At 29.6% G+C, this 24,665-nt stretch overlaps 3 protein-coding genes and 1 long non-coding RNA gene across 4 annotated transcripts in view; 1 reads left to right on the forward strand and 3 right to left on the reverse strand.

Annotated features, from left to right (window-relative positions):
* Positions 1 to 3,074, reverse strand: part of LOC107031993 (zinc finger AN1 and C2H2 domain-containing stress-associated protein 11) — a 4,433-nt gene extending 1,359 nt beyond the window's left edge. The window contains exon 1 of the mRNA XM_015233534.2: positions 2,754 to 3,074. Coding sequence (XP_015089020.1) covers positions 2,754 to 2,852 — 99 coding nt within the window. The 5' untranslated portion in view covers positions 2,853 to 3,074. The remainder of the gene's footprint in view (positions 1 to 2,753) is intronic.
* Positions 3,075 to 3,548: 474 nt separating this feature from the next.
* Positions 3,549 to 9,997, reverse strand: LOC107032286 (polygalacturonase-2). The gene is made up of 9 exons (XM_015233875.2): positions 9,614 to 9,997; positions 8,836 to 8,967; positions 7,874 to 8,038; positions 7,644 to 7,664; positions 6,431 to 6,638; positions 6,254 to 6,335; positions 4,737 to 4,845; positions 4,255 to 4,371; positions 3,549 to 4,003 (listed from the first exon to the last, which is right to left on the reverse strand). Exons 1-9 carry the CDS (start codon positions 9,890 to 9,892, stop codon positions 3,743 to 3,745), a joined length of 1,374 nt encoding a protein of 457 aa, XP_015089361.1. The 5' UTR covers positions 9,893 to 9,997; the 3' UTR covers positions 3,549 to 3,742.
* A 7,069-nt stretch (positions 9,998 to 17,066) lies between these two features.
* On the forward strand, positions 17,067 to 20,030 carry LOC107001617 (putative pentatricopeptide repeat-containing protein At5g40405). The gene is made up of 2 exons (XM_027912081.1): positions 17,067 to 18,095; positions 18,365 to 20,030. Exons 1-2 carry the CDS (start codon positions 17,718 to 17,720, stop codon positions 19,190 to 19,192), a joined length of 1,206 nt encoding a protein of 401 aa, XP_027767882.1. The 5' UTR covers positions 17,067 to 17,717; the 3' UTR covers positions 19,193 to 20,030.
* On the reverse strand, positions 19,537 to 21,840 carry LOC114074203. The gene is made up of 2 exons (XR_003574650.1): positions 20,141 to 21,840; positions 19,537 to 20,034 (listed from the first exon to the last, which is right to left on the reverse strand). It is a non-coding gene; the product is annotated as an uncharacterized LOC114074203 (long non-coding RNA).
* Between the last annotated feature and the right edge of the window lie 2,825 nt (positions 21,841 to 24,665).

The following is a 24,665-nucleotide window of genomic DNA, read 5'->3' on the forward strand; positions in this document are numbered from 1 at the left end:
CCCCCCCTTTAGATCGTAGAGATAGAGGTTGTTTCCAATAGACCCTCGATTAAAAGAATGGTAACAACAACAAAATAGTGTGAAATGGAAAACAGTACACAACACAGATTGGCACACTTTTGCAATGTCAAAATGCCATCATCATAAGGAAAAGTAACTCCATTTTAAGTATGAACAACTTGCAAATAGTTTCAGAACAACTTCAACAGAGAAGTTATTTTATAATAAAATAAAACAGAAAGAGCCACAGACAGAAAGACGCTCAAATTTTCTACGAAGATGAGAATTTAGCACAGAAAACTTGTCATAGCCTATTCAAAATGATAAAGATACAGTGGAGTTCTACCACTGCAACACATCTGTAATCAGAATCCCATTTATTTTTCACATCTTCAGCAGACAGCAAACTTACTCACTGAAAAAGCTATGAATAATTCAGAGGAACCTCAGTCGGATATAAAAAACCAGATCATTGAAATAATAAAAACAAAAAACAAGGGCATCTTACTCTCAAGAATCTCAGCTAAAATAGATCAACAATGCAAATGTTCTACATCAACTTCGTAAGTGTAGCAGATGTATCGCCACTTCTTCGATGCTAGAGCCAAAGTAAGGAAAAGTTATGACACTCGAAATCACTTTCTCCCACTTGCTAAATCTTCAAATACATCATCAAGATCAAATTTTTATGTCCGCTAACCCCATGAGGAAAAAGGAACACACCAGATCAAAAATAAGAAAAATCTTCAAATGCAGTTTGACCAAAAAGACCTCAACTTTGATTAATGGATCAACTATGTTCCAATACCAAATAGCTGGAACAGCTATATGAATCCTCTAAACCCCTTCCACACTATTCACCCCTTTCCTTCTCAATAATCAATAATTTGTCTTTTTTAGACAAATTATAGATTCTTAAATCTCAGCGAAGCCTGGTATTTGAGTCCAAAGTGGAGAAGGGTAAAGGGGCAGGCCCATTATCCAGCGAGTTTTGAAGGCTGTGATTGGTCCAAAGGGCGGGTAACACATGGATTTCTCGGTTATCAAAAAAAAATTCACATTGTCCCCTAAAGTGACTAACAAATCTACAGCCAAACTAGAAAGTCCAGCAAACACTGAATGCACCTAACGTGAGTATAACAAATTTACAACAACAACTAAACTTAATACCAACTAACTGGTCCCGCCTACACCGAAAAAGATTTCAACTTAGAACACTCAAGGTCATTTGTCCCACTAAGTGAATTCCTCTAAACATCATCAAGATCAATTTTTTTATGCTCGCAAAACCCACAAAAGAAAAAGGAACCTACCAAACCAGATTCAAGAAAAATCTTCAAACATATTGCAACCGATAAGATCTCACCTTCGATTAATATATCAACTATGCTTCAGTACCTGGCATCATCAATATGAATCTTCTAAATCTATTCCACACTAGTCATCCCTTTCCATTTAAATACTCAATATTTTGTCTTAAATCTCATACTAATCCCCCATTATCACTTAGAAATCTATAGCCAAACTAGAAAAAACTCCAACAAACACTAAATACACCTAAGGTAAGCTCAACAATAAAAACTAAACCTCAATTTCAACTAATTTGTCTCACCAAAATATAAAAGATATCAACTTTAATCAAAATAAGTACCAAATAACAAACAAGGCTTAAACACAAGGGGTTTGGCCTTTCGGGTTGAGCTCATCACATGGGGAACGCCTAGTGTGGTTTACCTCTCATGTCTAGTTCGCGAGCTATTACGCAAGACAATACTCAATAGTTTGTCTTAAATATCATACTAATCCCTATAGTCACTTACAAATCTAAAGTCAAACTAGAAAGACTCCAACAAACACTAAATACACCTAAGGAAAGTTCAACAATAACAACTAAACTTCAATTTCAACTAATTGGTCTCCCAAAAATATAAAACATTTCAACTTTAATCAAAATAAGTACTATATAAAAAAACAAGGCTTACACAAAGGGGTTTGGCCTTTCGGGTCGAGCTCATCACATGGGGAACGCCTAGTGCGACTTACCTCTCATGTCTAGTTTGCGAGCTATTACGCAAGACAATACTCAATAGTTTGTCTTAAATATCATACTAATCCATATAGTCACTTACAAATCTAAAATCAAACTAGAAAGACACTCCAACAAACACTAAATACACCTTAAGGCATGTTTAACAATAACAACTAAACCTTAATTTCAACTTTTAATCAAATAAGTACCAAATAACAAACAAGGCTTAATACACAAGGGGGTTAGCCTTGGGGCTTGCCTAGTGCAATTTTACCTATCATGTGTGACTTACGAGCTATTGCACAAGAATGGGGTGGTTGTGGGTTCCCTTGTCTACTCATCACTTTCCTTTTCAAAACTCAATAATTTGTCTCAAAACTCATACTAATGCCCATAGTCACTTACAAATCTGTAGTCAAACTAGAAAGACTCCAACAAACACTAAATACACCTAAGACAAGTTCAACAACAACAACTAAACCTCAATTTTAACTAATTAGTCTCACCAAAACATACAAGATTTCAACTTTAACCAAATAAGTACCAAATAACAAACAAGGGTTAAAACATAAGGTGGTTAGCCTTCCGGGTTGAGCTCGTCACATGATGCTCGCCTAGTACGATTTATATCTCTTAAGTGGTTTGCAAGCTATCGCACGGGAACAAGGTCGCTAAAAGACACAAAATTGACCGTAGTGGATGTAAAAATGAAATCAGGACTAACCTGGTGACAACAATCGCAGGTAAAAGGCAAGAAATCAATCTGCCTGCAGTCATCTACAAAGCAATGTTTTCCAAGATTTGGAAACTCTGGTGTCCCCATTGAAATTACCAATCAACAACTTCAAGCAAAAAAAATTATAAGAAAATTAAGAAAAGTAAAAAAAAAAAGTCAAGTTCCTGAAAGTGTTTAATCTATAAATTATACTGATAATCTAATTAAATCCCTTGATTTTTTTTTTTAGAGAATTGGTAAAATGGATATTGAATTTGCCTTCAGAAAATTCTGGGAAAGAGACCAGACAACAGCAGAACTGAGAATTAAGCAAAAGTTCAATATTGGGGTTTATCGAAAGTCGTAATTTTACGTAGAGGACTCAATTGTAATTTTGTAATTCTTGTTGGGTCCATTTTAATTTTAAAAGTTTACGAAATATTTGGTTTATTAAATTTAATTAATTTAGCTTAAGAGAAGATATTAAGTTTAAAATGTACACATGCGTTTATCCATAAAAGATTATAAATATGTTTAAACGATGAATTCTTATATATCGATCCCGAACAATTATGAGTAAATAATATTAATACTCACATTGAATTTTAAATAACTCTTTTAGTATTTTCGCTCGTTTTAATTAAAAATAAAATAAATAAAAAAACTATATATAATCACAAAGTAATAGACGTAAAATATTTTATTCTTATTATCAATGATGAAAGATATACATTCGTTGCACAGATAATAGTTATTAAATAATGACATTATAGTTCAACAAGAAATACCAAAGGGATATATACATCACATAAATAACCATTTTATTATTTTTGTACATTAAAAAGTACAATCGTCAAACTTTTGACTAGAAAATAGAAATACATAGTAGTCTTATTAAAACTTCAATCCGTACATATTAATAATAATTATTCAATACATAGGTATTTGTTTATTGTGATATATCATATCTGCTATATATTGAAGATCTATAGTATAAATTAATAATTATACAAAAGAGCTTCATCCTCTGAAATTTCTAGTGAAGGGCAGTGTGGTGTGACATGTTCAGCATTGTTAAAATGGACATTTTTGCACATAGCCTCTGATGGTTTTCCACTTGCCCTTACTAAATTTATATTCTCCATTATAATTCCTTCACATGGAAAGTTTTTGCTGCAATCAAATTTTATGGCCACCTCTGTTGCACTTGTGCCCTTGATATTCTCATACACCACATTTTTCACTTTAACTGCTGAAAGCTGGAACAAACAAAGAGATTAAATAATTGTGAGAGATCGAGTTAGAAATTTTTTTATGACTTAATGATTTCTACTTATTTACCCAAATGTTCTCTTTTAAGGTTATAATCTACTATATTTGATTTATTTTGAAGTGACTTCATCTATATGTATGGGAATATGCATGTACTAGTCGTTGTGTAGTCAAATTTTCTGTTAGTCATGATTGGTTTGAATCAATATTAATAAATTGTTCGTTAATCAAAAATTACCTGTTGTATACATGGTTCAACTCGATCACAATAGTTTTGGTCTATAATTATGGGATTCTTAACGTCCTGCATTTCCACATTCAGAAATTTGATGTTGCTAGCTTGTCCAGATCCTCCCTACATTATCAAACCACATTATATTAATTTATATAATGCTTAATTACATGTTAATTAAATTTATAATTATTAAGTTCTCACCCCTCTTCATTAAAAGTTTGATTTAATCATGACCCAAAACTGGATAAACCAAACTTCTAAACAAAGTAAGACATTTTCACTTGGTACGAGTAGAATAATCTGAAGTTATGAACATTTTTTTCTATATAACATAGAAAGCTATTAAAATGCATACTTCTATTCCAAATATAAATTTTCAAACATGAAATCGAATTTAATTATATTTAAGTATTGATATTCTATTATAAATTTAAAAAAAATTTAAAAAAATGTGTGTGTATGGGGGGAGTGGGGGGGGGGGGTACCTGCCAAGTCTTGATCCTAACTCCATTTTCGGCACCGATAATTTTGGCTCCATTTACAGTAACATGAGACACATAAGCTTCTGAATTTCCAGATCCTAAGCTTCCAATACTAATCCATGGAAAAAGAAAAAGAAAAAATAAGGGTAAATATTCAGAAAGATTATAGGTGTTAGGACCGTAAATAAGCAGGATTACGAGTAAGAAGACAACGAGAAATATACCAAAAGACACAAAAATTTAACGTGGTTCGGTCAATCGACCTAAGTCCACAAAGGAGATGAGCAATCCACTATAAATATGAGAGTACAAAATACAGAGGGAAACAACCTCAACCAATTCAATCAGAATACATGGGAGGTTCACACAAGTGATAACGTATCAAGCTTGTGACCCACAAATTCTTCCCCTAATCAAAACTCTCAAAGCCCTTAAGACTACATAGTGAATGCTGATTAAGGGCCCGTTTGGATGGGCTTAATAAAAGCAGTTTTAAAAAAGTACTTTTGAAAGTGCTGAAACTTATTTTTAAAATAAGCAGTTATGTGTTTGGATAAAAGTGCTGAAGTTGCTATGCCGAACGTGAAAAGGGAAAAATGAAAGAAAGAGATGTTAGGTTTATGTGGGTAATTTGGAGATTGTATAAAAATATTAAGGGCAAAAAGATAAAAATGTGGTCAACTTAAAACAGCTTATAAGCTAAAAAAAAAAAAGCACCCCTACCCCAGCTTTTAACTTTTGGCTTAAAATAAGTTTTTTTTAACTTAAAATAAGTTACTTTGAGTATTGCCAAACAGCTAAATAAGTCAAAAACCAGCTTTTAAGTCAGTTTGACCAGCTTTTAAGCTGAACCAAACAGTCTCTAAGTTAGAAGGAACATACCTCTATTTATAGAGTCCTAAACCTTTTCCTACCAGAAAAGGATTAGTCAATCCAAAACCTTTTTCTAAAAGAAAAACCTATTTATGGTAAAAAATTTAGGGCAAATAAAACCCAACAATAGGTACCAAAACCATATTTCATCAATAATTATTGCATGTTTTATTAGATTATAAAACACTCTTAATTAGTTAATTTAATGTGAAAATGGAAATAGTATTTTAGTAAGGTAATAACATTTTCGATCCCTCAATTATTAGTTCTTCTAATTTTAGTCTTTATGATATCTTCAATTATTTGAAATGTACACTTTGAACTATCCCTTTTCTTGTGAATAATCAAATTCGCAAAATTATTGATCATTTTGTCTTTTGATTAACTATATGTGCTATGTTAAAGCATGTATTTTTACGTTAAACTTGAGGATAATATACTACTTAAAAAAAAGCTCAAATATATATAGCACATCTAAGCACACATTTTAATTATTGAAAGTTAAATGTGCTAAGTCATTAATCATAAAGACAAAAGCAAAAATTTGCCAATAAATTAATTATAGGATTTTTAAAGTAATTATTATATTATACTACCTTTTAAGAAATAGAGAAAATGGAAACAAGTATATTTGTAAAATAGAGTACCTTATACCATGACCTGGACCACAAGTAATATTTGTGGCCTGCACATTTTGAGATCCAGAAACAATTGAAATACAATCATCACCTATCAAAAAAATTAAAAATTAATAAATTAGTTATAAATAAAAATACTCCTTTTTTTTTAATTAAATTGGATAAATAAAAATTAAATAAATAAACCTGTTCCAATAATAGTATCAGATATTTGAATATATTGAGTATTTGATACATGGACTCCATCAGTATTTGGGCTCTTTGCTGAAGCAGTGATCATCAAATTTGAAGCTACAACATTAGTGCATGACTCAAATTCGATATGAATTTGTTGTGCATTTTTACTCTTTAGATTATTCACTTTCAAATTTTTGCAATTCCAGAAGGTTAAGGCCTGAAAATTAAACAATATTAGTTTTAAAATTTAAATAGAAAGTTAAATAATCATTCATCCGTTGTAAATCAACGATCTCGAATGTCAGAGGCATCAAAGATAGAGTTTCAGTGTATAGATTTGACAGAATCTAATAGCTTTGATTAAAACTATTATTAGAAATAGGAAAATATAATCGAAGAAAAGTAGGTTTTGAGGTGTACAAATCGATTCTACTTGAAGAGGTATTATTATATACTTCCTCCGTCTATTATTGTTTGTCATGATTTTTATTTTTAGATTCAAACTATAAGAACTTTAACTAATATTTTAAAATACTTTTTAATCATATTGATATGCAAAAAAATTGCAATTTATAGTACTTTTCATATAGTTTTTGAATATCTAAATTTTTGTTTCAAATATTGAATTAATGTAACCTAATTTAATTTTGAAAATTATTCAAATTGACTTTTAAAAAGCGAAACATGACAAATTAAAATAGACGGAAGAAGTATATAGTAATTCTCTTGTGGATACAATGAAACACATGTTTACACCTTATTAAGACTTAATTTCACCTTTCGACGTTGGATAATCACATTATATATAGTGCGGACAATCTAATCATTTTTATTTGTATTATATTAAGAGATCCGGTGAAATAAACAATGTATTAATACTTGAGTAAGTTGATTTTCAGGGAAAGGATTTGAAATATATTTGTATTTTGATTGAAATTGTTGTAACAATTCCAATTTTTGGGCAGGACCTATGATCCCTATACTATTTAATAGAGTAATATATTTTAAAGATATATAGGTACTCATGTGGACATCTAAATATTGCATCATTATAAATAGTAACTAGTCCAACTAAACACTTATATCTCTTTAAAATACACTATTAAATAGTGCAAACGGATAATAGGTCCTGCCCAAAAATTGAAATTGTTACAACAATTTCGATTAAAGTTCAAATATATTTTGAACTTTTTTTTTTATCAAATCAAATGAATTAACGTACCGTTGGTGCATCCCTGCATGGCTGCATGAAGAAAAAAAGGTAACAATGATCAGTACAAGGCAAGGATGCTCTGAAAATCAGATCACATAAAACTAATATTGCTCGAAATCTCTAAAAATGTGATTGCATTTGTGACACCTCCTTCAAATATACATTATCTTTAGAACAAATATAATTTAAAAAATCCGAGCAATATAGTGTAAAACTTATAAGCAAGGTTATAAAATTACCAGTGATTTATTTATTTTGCAAGAACGTGGCCACCATACTTGTCCATTGCCATTGATAGTTCCTCCTCCTCCAACAACTAAATTTTGAACACTATCAAAAGCAATCCAAAGCCTTCTATCTTTGTAGTCTGAAATTTTACTAGATGCTTCTAAGGATCCAAAAATCTGCATAGTAATTTCAAAAAAAATAAGAAGGGTAATTAAAGAAACAATGAATAAACTAAGATTATGTACTACTAAAGCCACTAAATTATCATTTATGAGTATTATTGCTATTGTTATTTCGTTTACTTTGATTATTTTTATTATTTTTTAATATCGATATGTTCTTTCTTTCATATTTTCATCATATAACATTTCTTTCAAACTTATTTAGAAAAAAATATTTTTTTCTTAAGTCAAGAGTCTGAAAACAACCTCTCGATCGATCTACCCCACAAAAGTTTTTGTAGGGATAATGTTTGCTTACACAATACTTTTTTTACATCCATTTATGGGACTTTATTAGATATGTTGTAGTTGTTGTTTTTCTTTACTATATAATATCCTTTTTACCCCCTATGATTATGTAATACCTTCTCGGTTTGAATTTATTTGTCATATTTTTCTTTTTAATTTATTTTAAAAATAAATATTTCTTTCTTATTTTCTTTTGACAGTTCTTTAGTTTGAACTATCCACTTGACATATTAATTAAGACATAATTAATAATTAATACGTGTGTTTCAAATATCTTTATTCTACAAAAAAAAAAATAGAATTAGCTTCAAACTTTTTCACTAGCTAATTCATCGCTAAGTTGCTCATAGCTAACATAACTTTTTGATAATTCCTCACTACTCCGCTAAATTAGCGACGAAATTCGTTGTTTAACTCTCTTTGATTACTTTCTTAAATTTTGTATCATGTCATAAACCAGATAAATAAATTGATAACAAGACGAAAATAATCAATATGCTAACCTTTACTGATATAGAAGATCTGCATGGACCTGAAAAGGTGATTTGCTTGAGAAGATAATTCTTGTTTTTAGGAACCACAAATTGAACAGGTGTTTTAGATGAACATGCTTCATTCCATGCTTGCTCAAATGCCTGAAAGATCATTAAACACGATAAGAAACACTACCAAATGTAGTGGTAAATTATTAAAAGAAACTCTCGATTATGTGTTCGGTAGGATAAAAGTCATTTTCAATATTTTAATATGGTAGATTGAAGATATTTTTTAGAAAAATTATACATATTAGGACTATATGCATGTGTGAGGTTGTTCATATGGTTGGTCTCGAATTCGAATAAAAGTTGAGAATTGTCATTTTGTCGAGGATCCCATAAAATTAAATAAGGTTAAGAATTAATAAAACTTACTCTTTATTCTAGAGGCCCACTTATTAGATTACGCTAAATTTGTTATTTTGGTTGAAAAATATACATATAAGAAATTGATAGTTATATTAGCAAAATTACTATCAATTTCTTTTCGAGCACTAAACATCAATAATAGTGTCTTATTCTTGATTATAGCAAATACTATGACGTTATTAAAAGTAAAAAAAATACAGTTCCATGGAAAATGACTTTCCTCGCTTACGAGAAAACTCATTTTTCACCTTTAATTACTAAAAACGAGAAAATAATTTTCTACTTTATAAAATATAACTTTTCATCCTTCCAAATAATTCTAATATTCTCTATTATTTTCATCCCCACAAATATATTTCAGTATTTAAATACTTACAATATTATCATATGTTTTTCCATCACCCTTAGCTCCAAAGCTAAGTACATTAATCACTTTAATCCCATTTTTATCAACCTTCTCAATATTATTGTTGCTTTCAATATTTTTGCTCAAATAAGAAAGATAAGCTTGAAAATCATGAGCAAATTCTTGTTCAAGAATATTATTATAAACTTGTTTGAATAAATTATCATCAATAACATTGCTTCTACAAGTTGAAATTGATGAAACAAAAATAATAATGAGAAGGAGAATACTATTCCTTTGGATAGCCATGATATATTGTTATATGGTATGGTTTTTAAACTTGTCTATTGAAAAAGATTTTTATTTTTTTTTTATGATAAGAGTATGGGAAGGGTTTGTCTATTTATAGATTTTAGGGGGTTTGAGTTGGTCAATATGGTTAATTATAATGGGTATTATATTAGTTTGGATGAGAGATTTAGACGAAAGAGTTTCTTGGACAGTTTTGTTTGACTTGTTTTCTCTCCGTCTCAAATTTTTTGTCGTATTTCTTAAATTTTTTGTCGTATTTCTTTTATATGATGTTTAAAAATATTTATTTTGAATGATTAAAAAAAGATTATTTTACAATTCTTTATTAAATATTTATTTTATTTATATATTGGTAATTTTTAAAAATTAATTACTATCAAAGTTAAATGGAAAAAATAATTAATTTTTCTTTAAATTTTATAAAATAAAAAATAATTTAAGACGGAAATAATGGATGATATTCTATGAGCTAACACTATAGTCTATAAATTAAAGAAGGGAAAAGAGCCTAAAATACTCTTAAAGTATTATAAATGGTACAAAATTACCCTCTATCCACGACTCCAAAATACCCTTCTCACCCCCTATTGGCTCCAAAATACCCTTCCCATCCACTTTTGGGTTCAAAATTGACCATTTATCTAACGGTTTTAAATTCAAACTATTTAAATATTTTTTAAAATACATAGCGCTCAAATATTTGTTATAATTTAACTTATTGATATAATTTATAAATAAATTTACTACCCACCCATTACTAATTAAACACTATGTTCATCTTAATTATTCCTTCGTCTCAATTATGTAATTTACTTAATAGATAACTTTTTTTAAAAATAATATATTAAAGTTTTAATATTTAAAACAAATCATGAATATTTATACAATTATATTTAAAAAAAAGGCATGACTTAATTCGGGATGTACTACTTCTTTACCATTAATCGTAAATTTCGAATTCAAGCTTGAAAAATACTATTGAAACTGTCCTCCAAAATATGCGGCTCAACCTAAATTAGATTGGTGCTTCAATTTGGACTCGAACAATTTCGTCTTGTTTTAGTAGTGTTTAGGACAATTTTGATAGTATAATTGGTTTATTAATTGGGTGGGATTTAATGATTGATGAGTTGGTAGTTGGTTGGTTTATAAATGATATGAATAAATTAAATTATAATAAATATTTGAATGTCATGTATTTTTAAAAAATATTAAAATAATTTAAATTTAGAATCGTTATATAAGTGGTCAATTTTAAACTCAAAGGTGGATGAAAATGGTATTTTGGAGCCAATAGGTGGATGAGAAGGACATTTTGGATCCAATAGGTAGATGGAGGGCAGTTTTGTACCATTTCAAATACTTTAAGAATATTTTAAGTCTTTTTCCGATTAAAGAATTTTTATATTATCAAGTTGATTAATATATAGCGCATAGGTAACCTTTCAAATTATGGTTTCTTAAGGTGCTTTACCATTGTTATAATTAATTATTTTGACATCAAATTAATTAATTTTCCTTTTTAAGAAGCTTAAATGTGATAATATTACACTGTAATACAATTGAATCAAGAAGCAATCCCTCCCATCAACTACAAATATTAAATGGCAATCAAATTATATAGGAGTATATAATAAGAGTAACAGAATTTAATTCAATTTTTTTAAAAGTAATTTTTTCAACTAATACCTTAATTTTATAAAAAAAAATACACTTAAAAGCGTGACTAAATATTAATTGTTGCTCAAAAATATTTCTTAATAAGCTGGACAAATATAAATTATTTCTCATTAATTTTTTTTTCAAAATTAACTGATTTTAAAAGATTGATCAAACTGGTTAGTCAAAGAAAAAAAATTCCATTTGGTAATGCATATTTTCTATCGAATGAGATCTTTTCAGGGGCGGCTCTATGCTTTGGCCTTTAAAGCCTTTGCCTTAAGCCTCAAAAATTTGGGGGCCCCAAATTTTTGTTAAGATTAAATTATGTGTTAAAATTTTTATAAAAAAATTAGTTATATATGATAAAAAAATATAATCTTTTATAAAATAAATTATTTTATCCACTTTAACATTTTTTGTACTTTGTTAAAAATAAGAATTAGTAGTGAAAAGTGTTGAAAAAGGTGAATTACAAATTCTTTTTTATTTCTTTTTAAATTTTAGTTTGAAGCATTACTAAAGTATAAGCATGTTAAAATGAGGGATACCAAGTCATCAACTTCTTGTGTCAAATTCTATGGTTTTTACTCTTATTTTTATTTAATATTTATCAACTTATTACTTATAGCATTTGTTAACAATAGATATAATAATTGTCTCATTTAAAGGATGTTTTTCAATGTTGACTTGATAAATTTTTACCTAAAACTAATAACTGAAAAAACAATATTAAGTACTAAGAATTTCCATCTAAATAGTGTAAAAAAAATAAATTTTAAATAAATACGTATATAAAGTATATTATATATTAGGCCGTGAATTGAAATTTCGCTTTAGGTCCCCAATTATGTTGACCGCCTTTGAATCTTTTATATATAGCACGAATCTAAATTAGTCGGACTTCAATATGAATACGGAACCAACTGAAAACCAAAAAGAAATGTCGTGAATTAGTTGAATTTATTTATTTTTATACTACAAGAACTTCCCTTGAAGTAGGTTTAGTTTCATTTGTTTGTTTGTGTTTTTTTGGCACTTCTTTTAAGCATTTATTTATCTTTTAAATAGGAATTACCTTTATAGCAGTTTACGTGTTTTGTTACCTTTATAGCAGTTTACATGTTAAGTTACATTTTTAATTTATTAATCTCCTCTAAATGGAAAAATAATCTCTAATTTAATTTCTCCTTATATGTTTACGGTTTATTACAAGAAACAAAAAATGTGATGAATTTACCGATGGGCTTTCGGGTGACATAAAAGGGTCGTTTTTCGTTAGAAGTAAATTATTTATGTATTAAAATTATGTGAAATTTTTAAAAATAGTAAAGATAATAGATATAATAAGGCTTTATAGCTATGATTTCGAAAATTGTGTTTCATAATTATAGTTTTTTGCTTGTCATAGAGGCTGAGGTTTGTATATTTCGTATGTAAGTATACAAATATGGTAAGTATAGAGTTAATATCTTTAATGGTCGCTCAACTATCAACTTTTTTCACAGAAAGTCACTTAACTATGATTTTCAACTCAAAAATCACTCAACCATGAGATCTTTGCATAGAAAGTCACTTAACCTATTTAATTATTTTTTTCATTAAAATTTGCTGATTTGAAATTTTTATTTCTAACTAAAATTTTAAGAAATAAACATATATCCATTTAATGACCCGCTCCACTTAACCCAACTCGCTAAAAATAAAATATTTACCCTCTTAATTTATCTTTATTTTTCAAAATTACTTTCTCTCTTCTCCATTGCGTTTTTCTTTGTTTTTTTTTAAAAAAAGAATCTCAATTTTAGCCTCTTCTTCCTTCGTTTAGTTAGGAATATCTCAATTTTTGATCTCACTAAATCATTTTCTCTTGTATTCGAATTCTTTTTTATTTTGGCTATTGTTCATTAGCATTATTAGCTTTAAACGATGTTATTACCGATAGTCGTCGTATGAAGGCGAAAGGATTTAAAGAAAATCTATTTCGAAAAAAGTCTCTATGTCTGAATCTGAATATGCATTATCTAACGTTTTTTCATAGATTATCTCTTAATGAACTCTCTTTGTACAACCCTGCATCCTTCTAATAATATTTTAATCACAATCTAATTCCTATTTGACTGAGGTTTACTAAAAGAAGGAAGAGAAGGCTGAATTTGAGGAGACGAAAAAAAAAGCAAAGGAGAAAGAATGGGAGACCAAGAAAATAATTTTGGAGAATAAAAGTAAAAAAGTGTTAATATTATGTGGGTTAGGTTAAGTGGGCGGGTTTATTAAATGATTTAAATGGATATATGTTTATTCTTAAAATGTTAGTTAGAAATAATATCACGACAACAAATTATAATGAAAAAAATAATTAAATAGGTTGAGTGACTTTCTATGCAAATATCTCACAGTTGAATTACTTTTGAGTTGAAAATCAACGTTAAGTGACTTTCTATGGAAAAAGTTGATAGTTGAGTGAACATCAAAGATATTAAGTATATGCATTTAGAAATTTTCAGAACTCCATTTGTATATTTTGCTTGTCCATATACAAATAGATTAATATGAATTTTTTGATAAATCGTAAACAAGTAGCTAAAATAAGTATAAATTTTAATTTATAAAATTAAGAATCGAATTTTATACGAAATCTGAATTAAACAATTAAGGACATATTTGTACAAAATCTGAATTTATACAATGAGGAAACGAAATAGGATAATTTTGCGAAATTATAACCATTAACAAAAAATAATAAAAACTATAGCTATATTACATAATATGCTCTAGATATTTGTCATTTTGCGTAATTTTTCCTAAAAGGCACATAATTAACTAATATTATATATGATAGTACGTAGTATTTTAGCTATTAGTATGTCAAATACGACGTTTGCATATTATTTTACAATTCTCATAATTAATATATGTATAATTACGAGAGAATTTATGTACATTATACTACATATATATGTAGAGTAAAATATAGAATAACCGATATCGTTAGATTCTGAGTATTATTTTCTTGCTATGTGGATAAATTAAAGCGTAATTTGAACCAACTCACTTTGTCCATAAGTCTAATATTATGGTGCATATGTAAGACTTCTTTTACGTCTTATTTTCATATTATTAACAAGACATTAATCAACAACCATATAGAGAGAAAAATGAGAGAGTGCAGATTTTCGCACAAGTCCAACAACCAATTTTAAATCACAATTCCGATCCCGCTTCATTCCCGATTGAGCCAAGTTTTAGAAAACTTATTTCTTCCAACTTAATCACCTCGCCTCGACATAAATAGGCGAGCGCCTTTTAGAATATTATACAGACTACTAGCTTATAAATATTTATATTTGTTATAAAATCAAACTCATAGCAATATAAGTATAAAAAAAAGAAGACAAGATATAGAGATAAAGAAGAGAACATTTCTTCTATTCAATTATATATATCAAATGTTGAGTGACATCTATTCATAGTGTTGAGATATGACTTCCAAAGATCACCACATTAATATATACATAGTTATCTCTTAAGGTTCTTATCACCTTGAAAGTTTATCACTTTGGAAACACTTATACACGAATCCAATTAATTATTGGATAGTTCTAATGGATCATGCACATAAAATAATTAATTTATAACATATATTATATTATTGATGTTAAATATAATATAGCTACAATTATAATATTATTACCACAGATTAATTAAGATAAAAGATTTAAAAACTTTCAAAATTGATATTTTTATTCAGAAACGTGTAAATGAAAAACACTAACATATATTTTGATGTGTCATCTCTATCTAGATGACATTGGACACTACTTCAAATCATAGCCACTAGAATAAATTAGTATTAAGAAAAAACAACAATTAATTATTAAGAAATGGTAATTACTAAACTAATGATGATAATGAAGAACTCCCTTATGTCCAACATAATTTCATTGAACTTATAATTACATTTTGTGACACGTAGTTAATTTCATTTTGTAGATAATTAGATAAAATGAAATTATGGGAACAAGCTAAGATTGGAATAACTAATATAACATCTTTTATTGTGACATTTTCAATTTAGTTAAGTAAAGGTAATAACTTCTCCTAGCAATCTTAAACTTAAATAACATAGGTCACACATCAAAGGTAGAGTACAAGTTATTAGTTTGATAAAACGAAAGTAATTTTAGTTCAAATTTTATAGTTATCATAATTTTTTTTAACATATATATAAATTATGAAATTAAAATTCAATAGCGTAATAAAAAGAATAGAATTGTGAATCAATAAATTTCATTCGAGGTTTTATTGTTATTAATAAACTATGTACTAGGAGTCCATCAAACGTATTTGTTAGGCCAAAAAATAAATTCGATGAATAGAACAAAATATTATAAATTTAAGAACCAAGTTCATATATCAATCGTCACCTGTGTCCATTTTGGACATAATTACATTTATTAGTTCGGTTCTTCGTTAATACGTGAAATTTAATGTTATTCTATCATATTCTGTTAGGAAAATAAATATATTTATCTAATTTTAACTTAAAAGTTAGTTTATGAGGTAATAATTAATTGTCCAAAAGCATATATAAAAGTGTCCGATTTCCTTTATATAGTTTTGGACATTCCTCATCTTGTGAGGTAGTTTTTCGAGTCGAATTAACTCAAGTCTAAGATCTATTTTCTTAACATAATGGCGATGTTTGGTCTGGTTAAATTTATAGTTACTCAATATTGAGTTCCTATCTTATATTGTCCACGCTTCAGATGTCCAGTCCGAAACGTACAGAAAGTGTTTGAAAGGATATTATGTTCTCTTTATATGGTCTTGATCAATTCTTATCTCTTGAACCACTAATTTAAAATTGATTTAAATCAAAATTCATTTTCTTAAACAATATCCTTATTTCATTTTGTTAAAACTTCAAATCCTCGAATATGAAGTTAGATTTTGACACAACAAAATTACTCCAATAAAGTTTGAATCCAACCTCGTACAATTTGGCTGAAAAATAATTTAAGCCCATTGGGTTTGGGGAATTCTAATGTATCTTTGAAGCCCAAGTTATGTAAATATGTAAATTATTGATGCAACTTTATATATATATATATATATATATATTTATATATATATATATATATATATATATATATATGATATTAATTAATGTAGCTTAATATGTATTAGTAAATCTATATATCCTTATAAAATTATCAACAAATGTAATAAACTTAACTTATAGATAACTTGCTATTCTAATGGATAATTGGATATACTGAAAATCAAAAGAAGACTTTTCTATGTTTTACTATTCAAATCTCTTAATCTCAGTTGAAGAACAAAGTTAATTCATATAAACTCATTATGTTGAACGTAATAAAGTTAATTATACTTATTTTATATATACAAATCCATAACTTTAAATATATAACGAATTCATTCTTCAATATGTTAATAAGATTTTAAATAATTCAATATGAATAAATGACGTATTTGAAATTTTGAACACGCCTCTAATATGTGAGTGTTGAGATTTGTTAGAGTATAAATTAGACTCTTCCCTCTCTAATTTCAAATTCTTGATTAGCCTCCAAATAGTCACTCAAAGTTCGAAGAGCTGGAAGAAGTAGAAGAAAGACTCGTTTCACTGGTTCAAAAATGTCCAAATCTGAGAATCCTTCAACAAATCCATGGCCATATCATCACTCATTCGTTTCTTCCATCTTCAACAATCTCCTTCATTCTCTCAAAAGTTCTCACTTTTGCAGCTCTTTCACCCAATGGCAGCCTCAATTACGCCAAACGGGTCCTTACCCAAATCCCAAATCCTAGTATATTTTCATATAATTCTCTCATTAGAGGTTTTCTTGAATCCCATACCGCTTCTAACGAACCCCTTTTCATATTCAAGAAATTGGTCAAGAGAAACTACCCGAAAACGAATAGTTTCACTTTGGCGTTTGTGTTGAAGTCGTGTTCTATTTTGGCGGCGTTTGATGAGGGGCAACAAGTGCATAAGCATGTTGTTCAATCTGGGTTTGGATCGAGTCCCTTTGTTCAGACTTCGTTGTTGAATTTATATGCGAAGTGTGAGGAAATTGGGTTGGCGGAGAAGGTGTTTGATGAAATTCCTGACAGAAATGTGGTTGCTTGGAGTGCAATGATTAGTGGGTATTCAAGGCTTGGGATGGTTAATGAGTCTTTTAGTTTGTTTAGGGAAATGCAGAAGACAGGTGTTTTACCTGATAAGGTTACAATGGTGAGTGTGATTTCGGCGTGTGCTATGTCTGGGGCGTTAGATTTGGGGAGGTGGGTGCACTCGTATATCAACAAGCAATCGATTGAGAATGATCTTGAGCTTAGTACTGCGCTTGTTAATATGTATGCAAAGTGTGGATACATCGAAAAGGCAATTGAAGTATTCGAAGCAATGCCTTTTAAAGATGCCAAGGCTTGGAGCTCAATGATAGTTGGCTTGGCAGTAAATGGGCTCGCGGAATATGCACTGGTGACCTTTTCCAGGATGAACAAAGCTAAGGTAATGCAATTATTATGAACAATGCTGAAAGATGCAATTTTTCTTGCTAAATCGTATGAAAGTTATCATCTTGATTCTTGATGCACATATAACTTTTAAGGAGCGCATGGCTTTGATCTTATTAGGCTTGGTGTTGAATGTTTGCGTAAAATCAGATGAATTTGAGATGTAGTTTTGTGTCTATTTACTACCGATCATTGAATGGTAAAGCTTTGATGTATGCACTATTAGCAACTTATCTGTAATCTATTTTTGAATTTGGCTTTCAGGTGGAACCTAACCATGTGACACTAGTTGGGGTTCTTATGGCATGTGCTCATAGTGGACTAGTTTCTGAAGGGAAAAGGTATTGGGCAAACATGATTGAGTCTGGGATTGAGCCATCTTTAGAGCACTATGGCTGCATGGTAGATTTGTTGAGCCGTTCAAATTTAATTGATGAAGCTTATTCGCTTGTCGAATCCATGCCACTTGCCCCGTGTCCAGCAATATTGCGTACATTACTTGTTGGGTGCAAAAAGAACAAAATCTTGGACAAAGGTGAAATTCTAGGTCAGCATCTAATTGAATTAGAACCGTGGAATGCAGAGAACTATATCCTACTCTCTAGTCTGTATGCATCAGTATCAGACTGGGAAAAAATGCGGTACGTGAGGAAACAGATGAAAGACAAAGGTATTAAGGCTCAGCCAGGATGCAGTTCCATTGAAGTTGACGGTTTTGTGCACGAGTTTGTGATGGGTGATTGGTCACACCCTGAAGCAGAGGAGATCAAAGAGTTCCTAAGGGATATATCTCAAAGGGTATACTCTGCAGGACATGAACCTTGGATTGCTCCTATTCTGCACAATGTGAGTGACGAAGAGAAGGAAATTGCACTTTGTGAGCACAGTGAAAGGTTAGCTATTGCTTTTGGACTTTTGAAGACAAAAGCACCTGCAGTGATTAGGATAGTGAAGAACCTCAGGGTCTGTAGGGATTGCCATGAAGTGACAAAGATAATTAGTAGAATATACAACAGAGAGATAATTGTTAGGGACAGAGTTAGGTTTCACAGATTTGTAAACGGCGCTTGTTCTTGCAGAGATTTTTGGTAAGTATTATTCCATTGACAATATATTGCAAAAACCCTACTTCTGGAATTGTCTCTTTTTTCCTTTGTTTTTGGAGAGGGGAAGGAGGGGGTTGAGACTTGTCATAAGATGGTAAAGCCAAAGAGCTATGTTGTCAGACTCTTCAAAATTGTCGAGTGGTGCATGTTGGATCCAACCAAAAGTAGTGCATTTTGGAGGATCAGATACGACTGCTTTTTGAAGAGTCCAAACAACAAAGCCAGAGAGAGCTTAAATGACCTAGTAAGAGCTAAATTCATTAGATAAAGCTATCTTGGAAGAGGGCAAATGTGGGAATGATATAAGATGCTATAGTCAGATAGCTTTACTATAGAGAAAAAGTAATTTTCCCTGAGGAGACCTAATCAGCCTCATATTGCGACTCACATTTCTCTCGCACAATACAAAAGCTTTTATCCAATATTTGGTCTAACCAATGATTAGGTTCATTTGAGTTTGAAATATTCCTATATGATTATTCTGTTAAATGCCATTTGTATATCTCCTCTTTTGGAACTGGTATATAGTCATAGTCAGCAATCCAGATTCATTACCGAGGTTAAAGTCGGTGTCTGCGCCATCAACTGAGGATTTCAGCAGGCACTGGGAAGTGTAAACACCAAAGGAATCACATCCCCTGACCTTAAGTGAGATTGTTGCTTGTTGGAAGACGGGGTTTCGCTCAGAAAAGTCCCCACTTTTGAGGTATTATCTCTATCCATGTTCTTAGTTTCAAAGAACTAATCAGGTGAACTTCATATTGATCAACTGCTTGAACATTATCTTGTAATCGAAGTGGAGAAAAAAAGGATGTTTATTGTCATTTCCTGCAAATCAAGGAATTATTTACTGGCTCAGTAAGATGTGTCATGTGCTTAGTAAGTTAAAACACAAAGGAAAAAGTGGTAAGTTCAATCTTAAGCAAAAGCTCACCTTGAAGTAATCAAAGTTGGTAAACAGGTTTATTGTGACCCCCAGAAATGAGAGGAATGCTGGGTTGGGCTCTTCTCAGTTTTAGTCCATAATGTAGTATCCATTCATTCTTTGAGCCGAGGGTCTATAGGAAGCCACTTTCCTACTTAGACAAATAGCGGATTGTATATAAAATCCTATATTGTCATAGGCGTATTTTAGGCACATTGTTGGAATTCTGATCCCAAATTTGCCTAAGGAACCCGGCTCATTTTAGGGAAAAAAACCACAACTTACACCTTTGTGGTAGTTAACTTCTCTTCATTGAACTTTGAGTCTCAACAACAGATTACAAACCTAAGTAACTTAAGGAATTATAAACTCTAATTCCTAGCTACCAAAAAAAAGAAATACCCAGGTTTTAAGTCTTCTACTGTCCGTCAAGTTTCTCAAACTTTTTAGACAAATCCTACACACACTTGATTGTAATCAAAACTCTTAATTACAATCTTACAACTTTTTCCTCACAAATTGGCAACACTCCCCGTGTAAATCTCAAAACTCTCTCAAATTCTTGATCGTGTTTTGATCCTCTCTCTATGTAAGTGTGCAAGTTTCTCCAACGAAACTATCACCCTATTTATAGATTTGGACTTGAATCCAAAACCTATTTCAAGTAAAAATCCTACATCGTACTTGTTCTCTGCTTCCTTTACTTTACAAAATATCTTCGTTTCTAGTATGAACTCAATGATGTGGCTTAGTGATCAACGAAGTGGTTGAGAATCATGAGGTCTAATGTTCCAATTCTAGCAGAAACAAAAGAGAATCCTATGTGCTTTCTTTTCATTTGTTGAAGTCTTGGTGAACAAAGTTATTCAGTACTTGTTCTAGTGAGAGGTAATATGTATCTTGTATAATTAGTCGAGGCGTGTCCAAGATAATCTCGATTCTCGACCATCATTATTAAAACAAAACATGCCCATTTCTCAATCAACAAAGTATATATAAGAAAAAGTAATGGCCAACAAGATGATAAAAAGGTGAAAATTCTACCTGTTTCAAATTCAAATTGCACAAAATCTGAAATAGGTTAGGATATTTTGTTGTTTTGTAAATAAAATATACAAAAAGATAGAAAAAAGGGAGGGTGCTAACAATTTTGATAAATCCATCTTTCATCAAATTAAAATTGAGGAAAATTATACCACTAAGTATTTTCTTGGTCAAGTTAACACGTTAATTTTCTATGATGACATCGTCCCCCACTCCATTTGAGCTTTGAATTAATAATAAAGTTATCTACATTTAACCTATAAATCACAAGTTCGAACCATGAAATTAATTAATGATGCTTGTATTAGGATAGGCAGCCTATATCAAAATCCTTAGGTTTGTGAACTTTAAATCCTATGTGAATACGGAATGCTTAGCACATCGTAGAAATCGCAAATATTATTAATATGGACAAGATATCAACTTCAAATGTCTACTTTCATAAAACATTAGTCACCATGGAGATCACCAACTATAATAAAAATAAACAAAAAAAACAATTTTAAAAATATTTAAAACACCCTTTTCATGTAATATAGTAAACACTTGTTATCTAACTTTGTTACAACAAACATAATTAAACAATTAATGGACGAATGTCATATTCCACCTTTTTTCTTCCCACTCACATTTACATCACAATATTTGATTGGAAAATTTATAAAATTAGAATACAACAAAAAGTAAAAGTAATGTTTCTTTGATTTTTCTTAAATGTCTTTATCATTAGTTATTATAATATTATTAGTCCTTTTTTAGTGATTTGATAATGTTGATTATTACGTGTGACGTGGGCATTTGAAAGCCCTTTAATATAGCACATTTAATCCTTCAATTTATTGATAAATTCTATTGTAGTCTATAAATTAGACTAAACACATCTTGAATTGTGCATTTTTTTATTCTTTTGTTGAGTACAAAATTCCTCACGCCTTATGTTAAGTTTGTATATCGATATACTTCATATTTGATAGGACTAAAAATACATTTTTTTATTAATTAAAGGTTAAATATATAGGAATCGTATATGATAAAGAGTATATCTACATTTATTAATACCTTAGGGATTAAAATGATATTATCTCTATTTTATTTTTAGTTTATCTTAGACGTGTGAATCTTGTTTGATGAAATTGACAAAAGACAATAGTTTAGTGTTAACCAATGAATGGACTCCACATGGAGATTTTGGTTTATTGTTTATGATTTTGACTGATAAGGTACACGCGTGTTTGAATCTATGGTTCAATGTCCAATACTCGTATTCGAGGCTTATAAAATTTAAGTTTATACGCTATATGACTCATTTACTTGGTTGATACTTTCATTTTTTCTTAATTTTTAAAATTTAAATTTGAAATCGTCTAATTAAAAATAAAGATTATAATAAGGGCAACTTTCATATATAGCAAATAAAAAATTCATATTTGTATGCTATAACAAAGTTTGCATAATTGCGTTCCATATCAAACAGAGAAACTGTATAATTCGCTATACATATACAGTTGAAGCAAATTGTATAAAACGAAGTGTATAAAACAAGAAAGAGAAAGACACTTGAGCAGAGAACTGTATAAAAACGAAGTGTACAAAACGAATTGTATTATTATAAGTGTATAGAATGATTATATACAATTTGAATTTGTATAAAATGAGAAAGAAAGAAAGACAAAAGAGACTTGACAAGGAATGTACAATTGAATCGAATTATATAAAACGAGAAAGAGAGAAATTAGATACAATTTGAAAATTGTATAAAACGAGAAAGAGAGAAAAGGCAAAAGAAACTAGGCAGAGGAGTATTTTTATTGTATAATTATAAGTGCATAGGACGAAAATATATATACTAGCATTTGTTTATACAATTTTCTCACGCTTTATACAAACAGAAACGCAATTTATACATTTCGATTCTGTTTGTATAAGTGAGAAAGGCGAGGGTGGCGAGCGAGATTTGGGAAGTGGCGAGCGAGATCTGGAAGAGGGAGAGAGGGGAACAAAAATATATGTATTTATACAATTTTCTCTGCTTTATACAATTAGAAACAATTTTTATACACTTGTGTTTGTATAAAAAATGAGGAAGCGAGAGAGATTGGAGGAGAGTGGCGAGCGAGATATTTGGGAAAGAGACGTCTGGCAATTTTTTTTACAAACGTTTGATATAAAACACAATTAAATCAAACTCTAACTGCTCTATTTATTTTAGGTTATTAATTTGCTATTATATACAATTTTTCCAAATTAATTATTACTAATCACCACCAATCCACCACTACCTACTTTACAATTTTTGTGGGCTCCTTCCATGCAAAATATGTCTGGCCGACACTACTTTGAGCCAAAAGAAGAAAGTGATTTTTACAATTTAAATGGTGGAAAAAGCAAACACTGATTCTTTTTCTTTTTTAGTTTTTATAATATTTGGAGAAAAAAATCATTTTTTATAAATCCAAACGTCATTTAGAAGTTTAAGTCTATGGAAGAAAAATTAGGATCATCCTCTTTTTCTTCTTCTTTTCCTACGATTTTATCGGGATAAAATCTCGTGCACTTTACTATTTTAAAAAAATAATATAATTTCCTAAAATAGTTACTATTTTTCAAATATATGTCTGGGAAGTGGACCATAAATGTTATTTATACTAGAATTGTTAAGATATCGATTCGAAAAATAGAGACTCTTAGTAAATATGGATGAGTTTAATATACATAAGCTATTTGAATAGACTTGTAGTTCAATGTAGGTGAAAAACTATAATAACTAGAGGAAATGTGCATGAATATTAAAATTATTGTATATATAGTAGTTATTTATCATAGGGAGAGAATGTGCATGAATATTATAATGAATGAATATATTAAAAAATATGTGCTCTAAAGATTACACCTCCTTTTATGAATATATTAAAAAAAATTATTTTTTTTAAAAAATTATTATTGGACGATACTTTGACCAAACACACTCTTAAAATCTTAATGCAAAACAAAGCACTACTAATTTTCTTGGATTGTCATAATTCAATTACTATTCCTACGTGCATGTGTGGCATCATTATTTATCTTTTCCACACTCAATTCTTTATTTACAATTAACTATTAATAACACACCAAATCATCACATTTTTCAAGTTTCATATATTAATTTCACCTATTTAAACTATTAAAAAGTTTCATATTCCAATTATCACTCTATTTGTATTAAAACACGATAAATTTTGATGTTGATTGGAGCCGGCTCCCATCATTTTTCTCCTTTGGTGACACTGACTCACATTCACAATCTTAAAATCGAAGGTGAATGATACTTAACATCTGAACCCATCATTTTCTCCTTTGGTAACACTGACTCACATTCACAATCTTAAAATCGAAGGTGAATGATACTTAACATCTGAATAATCTCTTCTTATTGAAACCACCCACCGATCATATTTTTTTACCACACTCATATAAAATAAAAAACATAATCATCATGTATATAATATCA

This window comes from Solanum pennellii, chromosome 10, assembly GCF_001406875.1.
Source record: "Solanum pennellii chromosome 10, SPENNV200".
In the NCBI taxonomy this organism is placed as follows: domain Eukaryota; kingdom Viridiplantae; phylum Streptophyta; class Magnoliopsida; order Solanales; family Solanaceae; genus Solanum; species Solanum pennellii.

What these genes read in the sequence shown, in the direction of transcription:
- LOC107032286 (XM_015233875.2), bottom strand. Translation starts at nt 9,892, where the DNA reads ATGGCTATCCAAAGGAATAGTATTCTCCTTCTCATTATTATTTTTGTT. An exon ending in TGATACTATTATTGGAACAG is followed by an intron (nt 6,336 to 6,430) that starts GTTTATTTATTT and finishes TTTTTTTGATAG; the next exon opens with GTGATGATTGTATTTCAATT. An exon ending in TTAGGATCAAGACTTGGCAG is followed by an intron (nt 4,372 to 4,736) that starts GTACCCCCCCCC and finishes TTGATAATGTAG; the next exon opens with GGAGGATCTGGACAAGCTAG.
- LOC107001617 (XM_027912081.1), top strand. Translation starts at nt 17,718, where the DNA reads ATGATTAGTGGGTATTCAAGGCTTGGGATGGTTAATGAGTCTTTTAGT. An exon ending in CCAGGATGAACAAAGCTAAG is followed by an intron (nt 18,096 to 18,364) that starts GTAATGCAATTA and finishes TTTGGCTTTCAG; the next exon opens with GTGGAACCTAACCATGTGAC.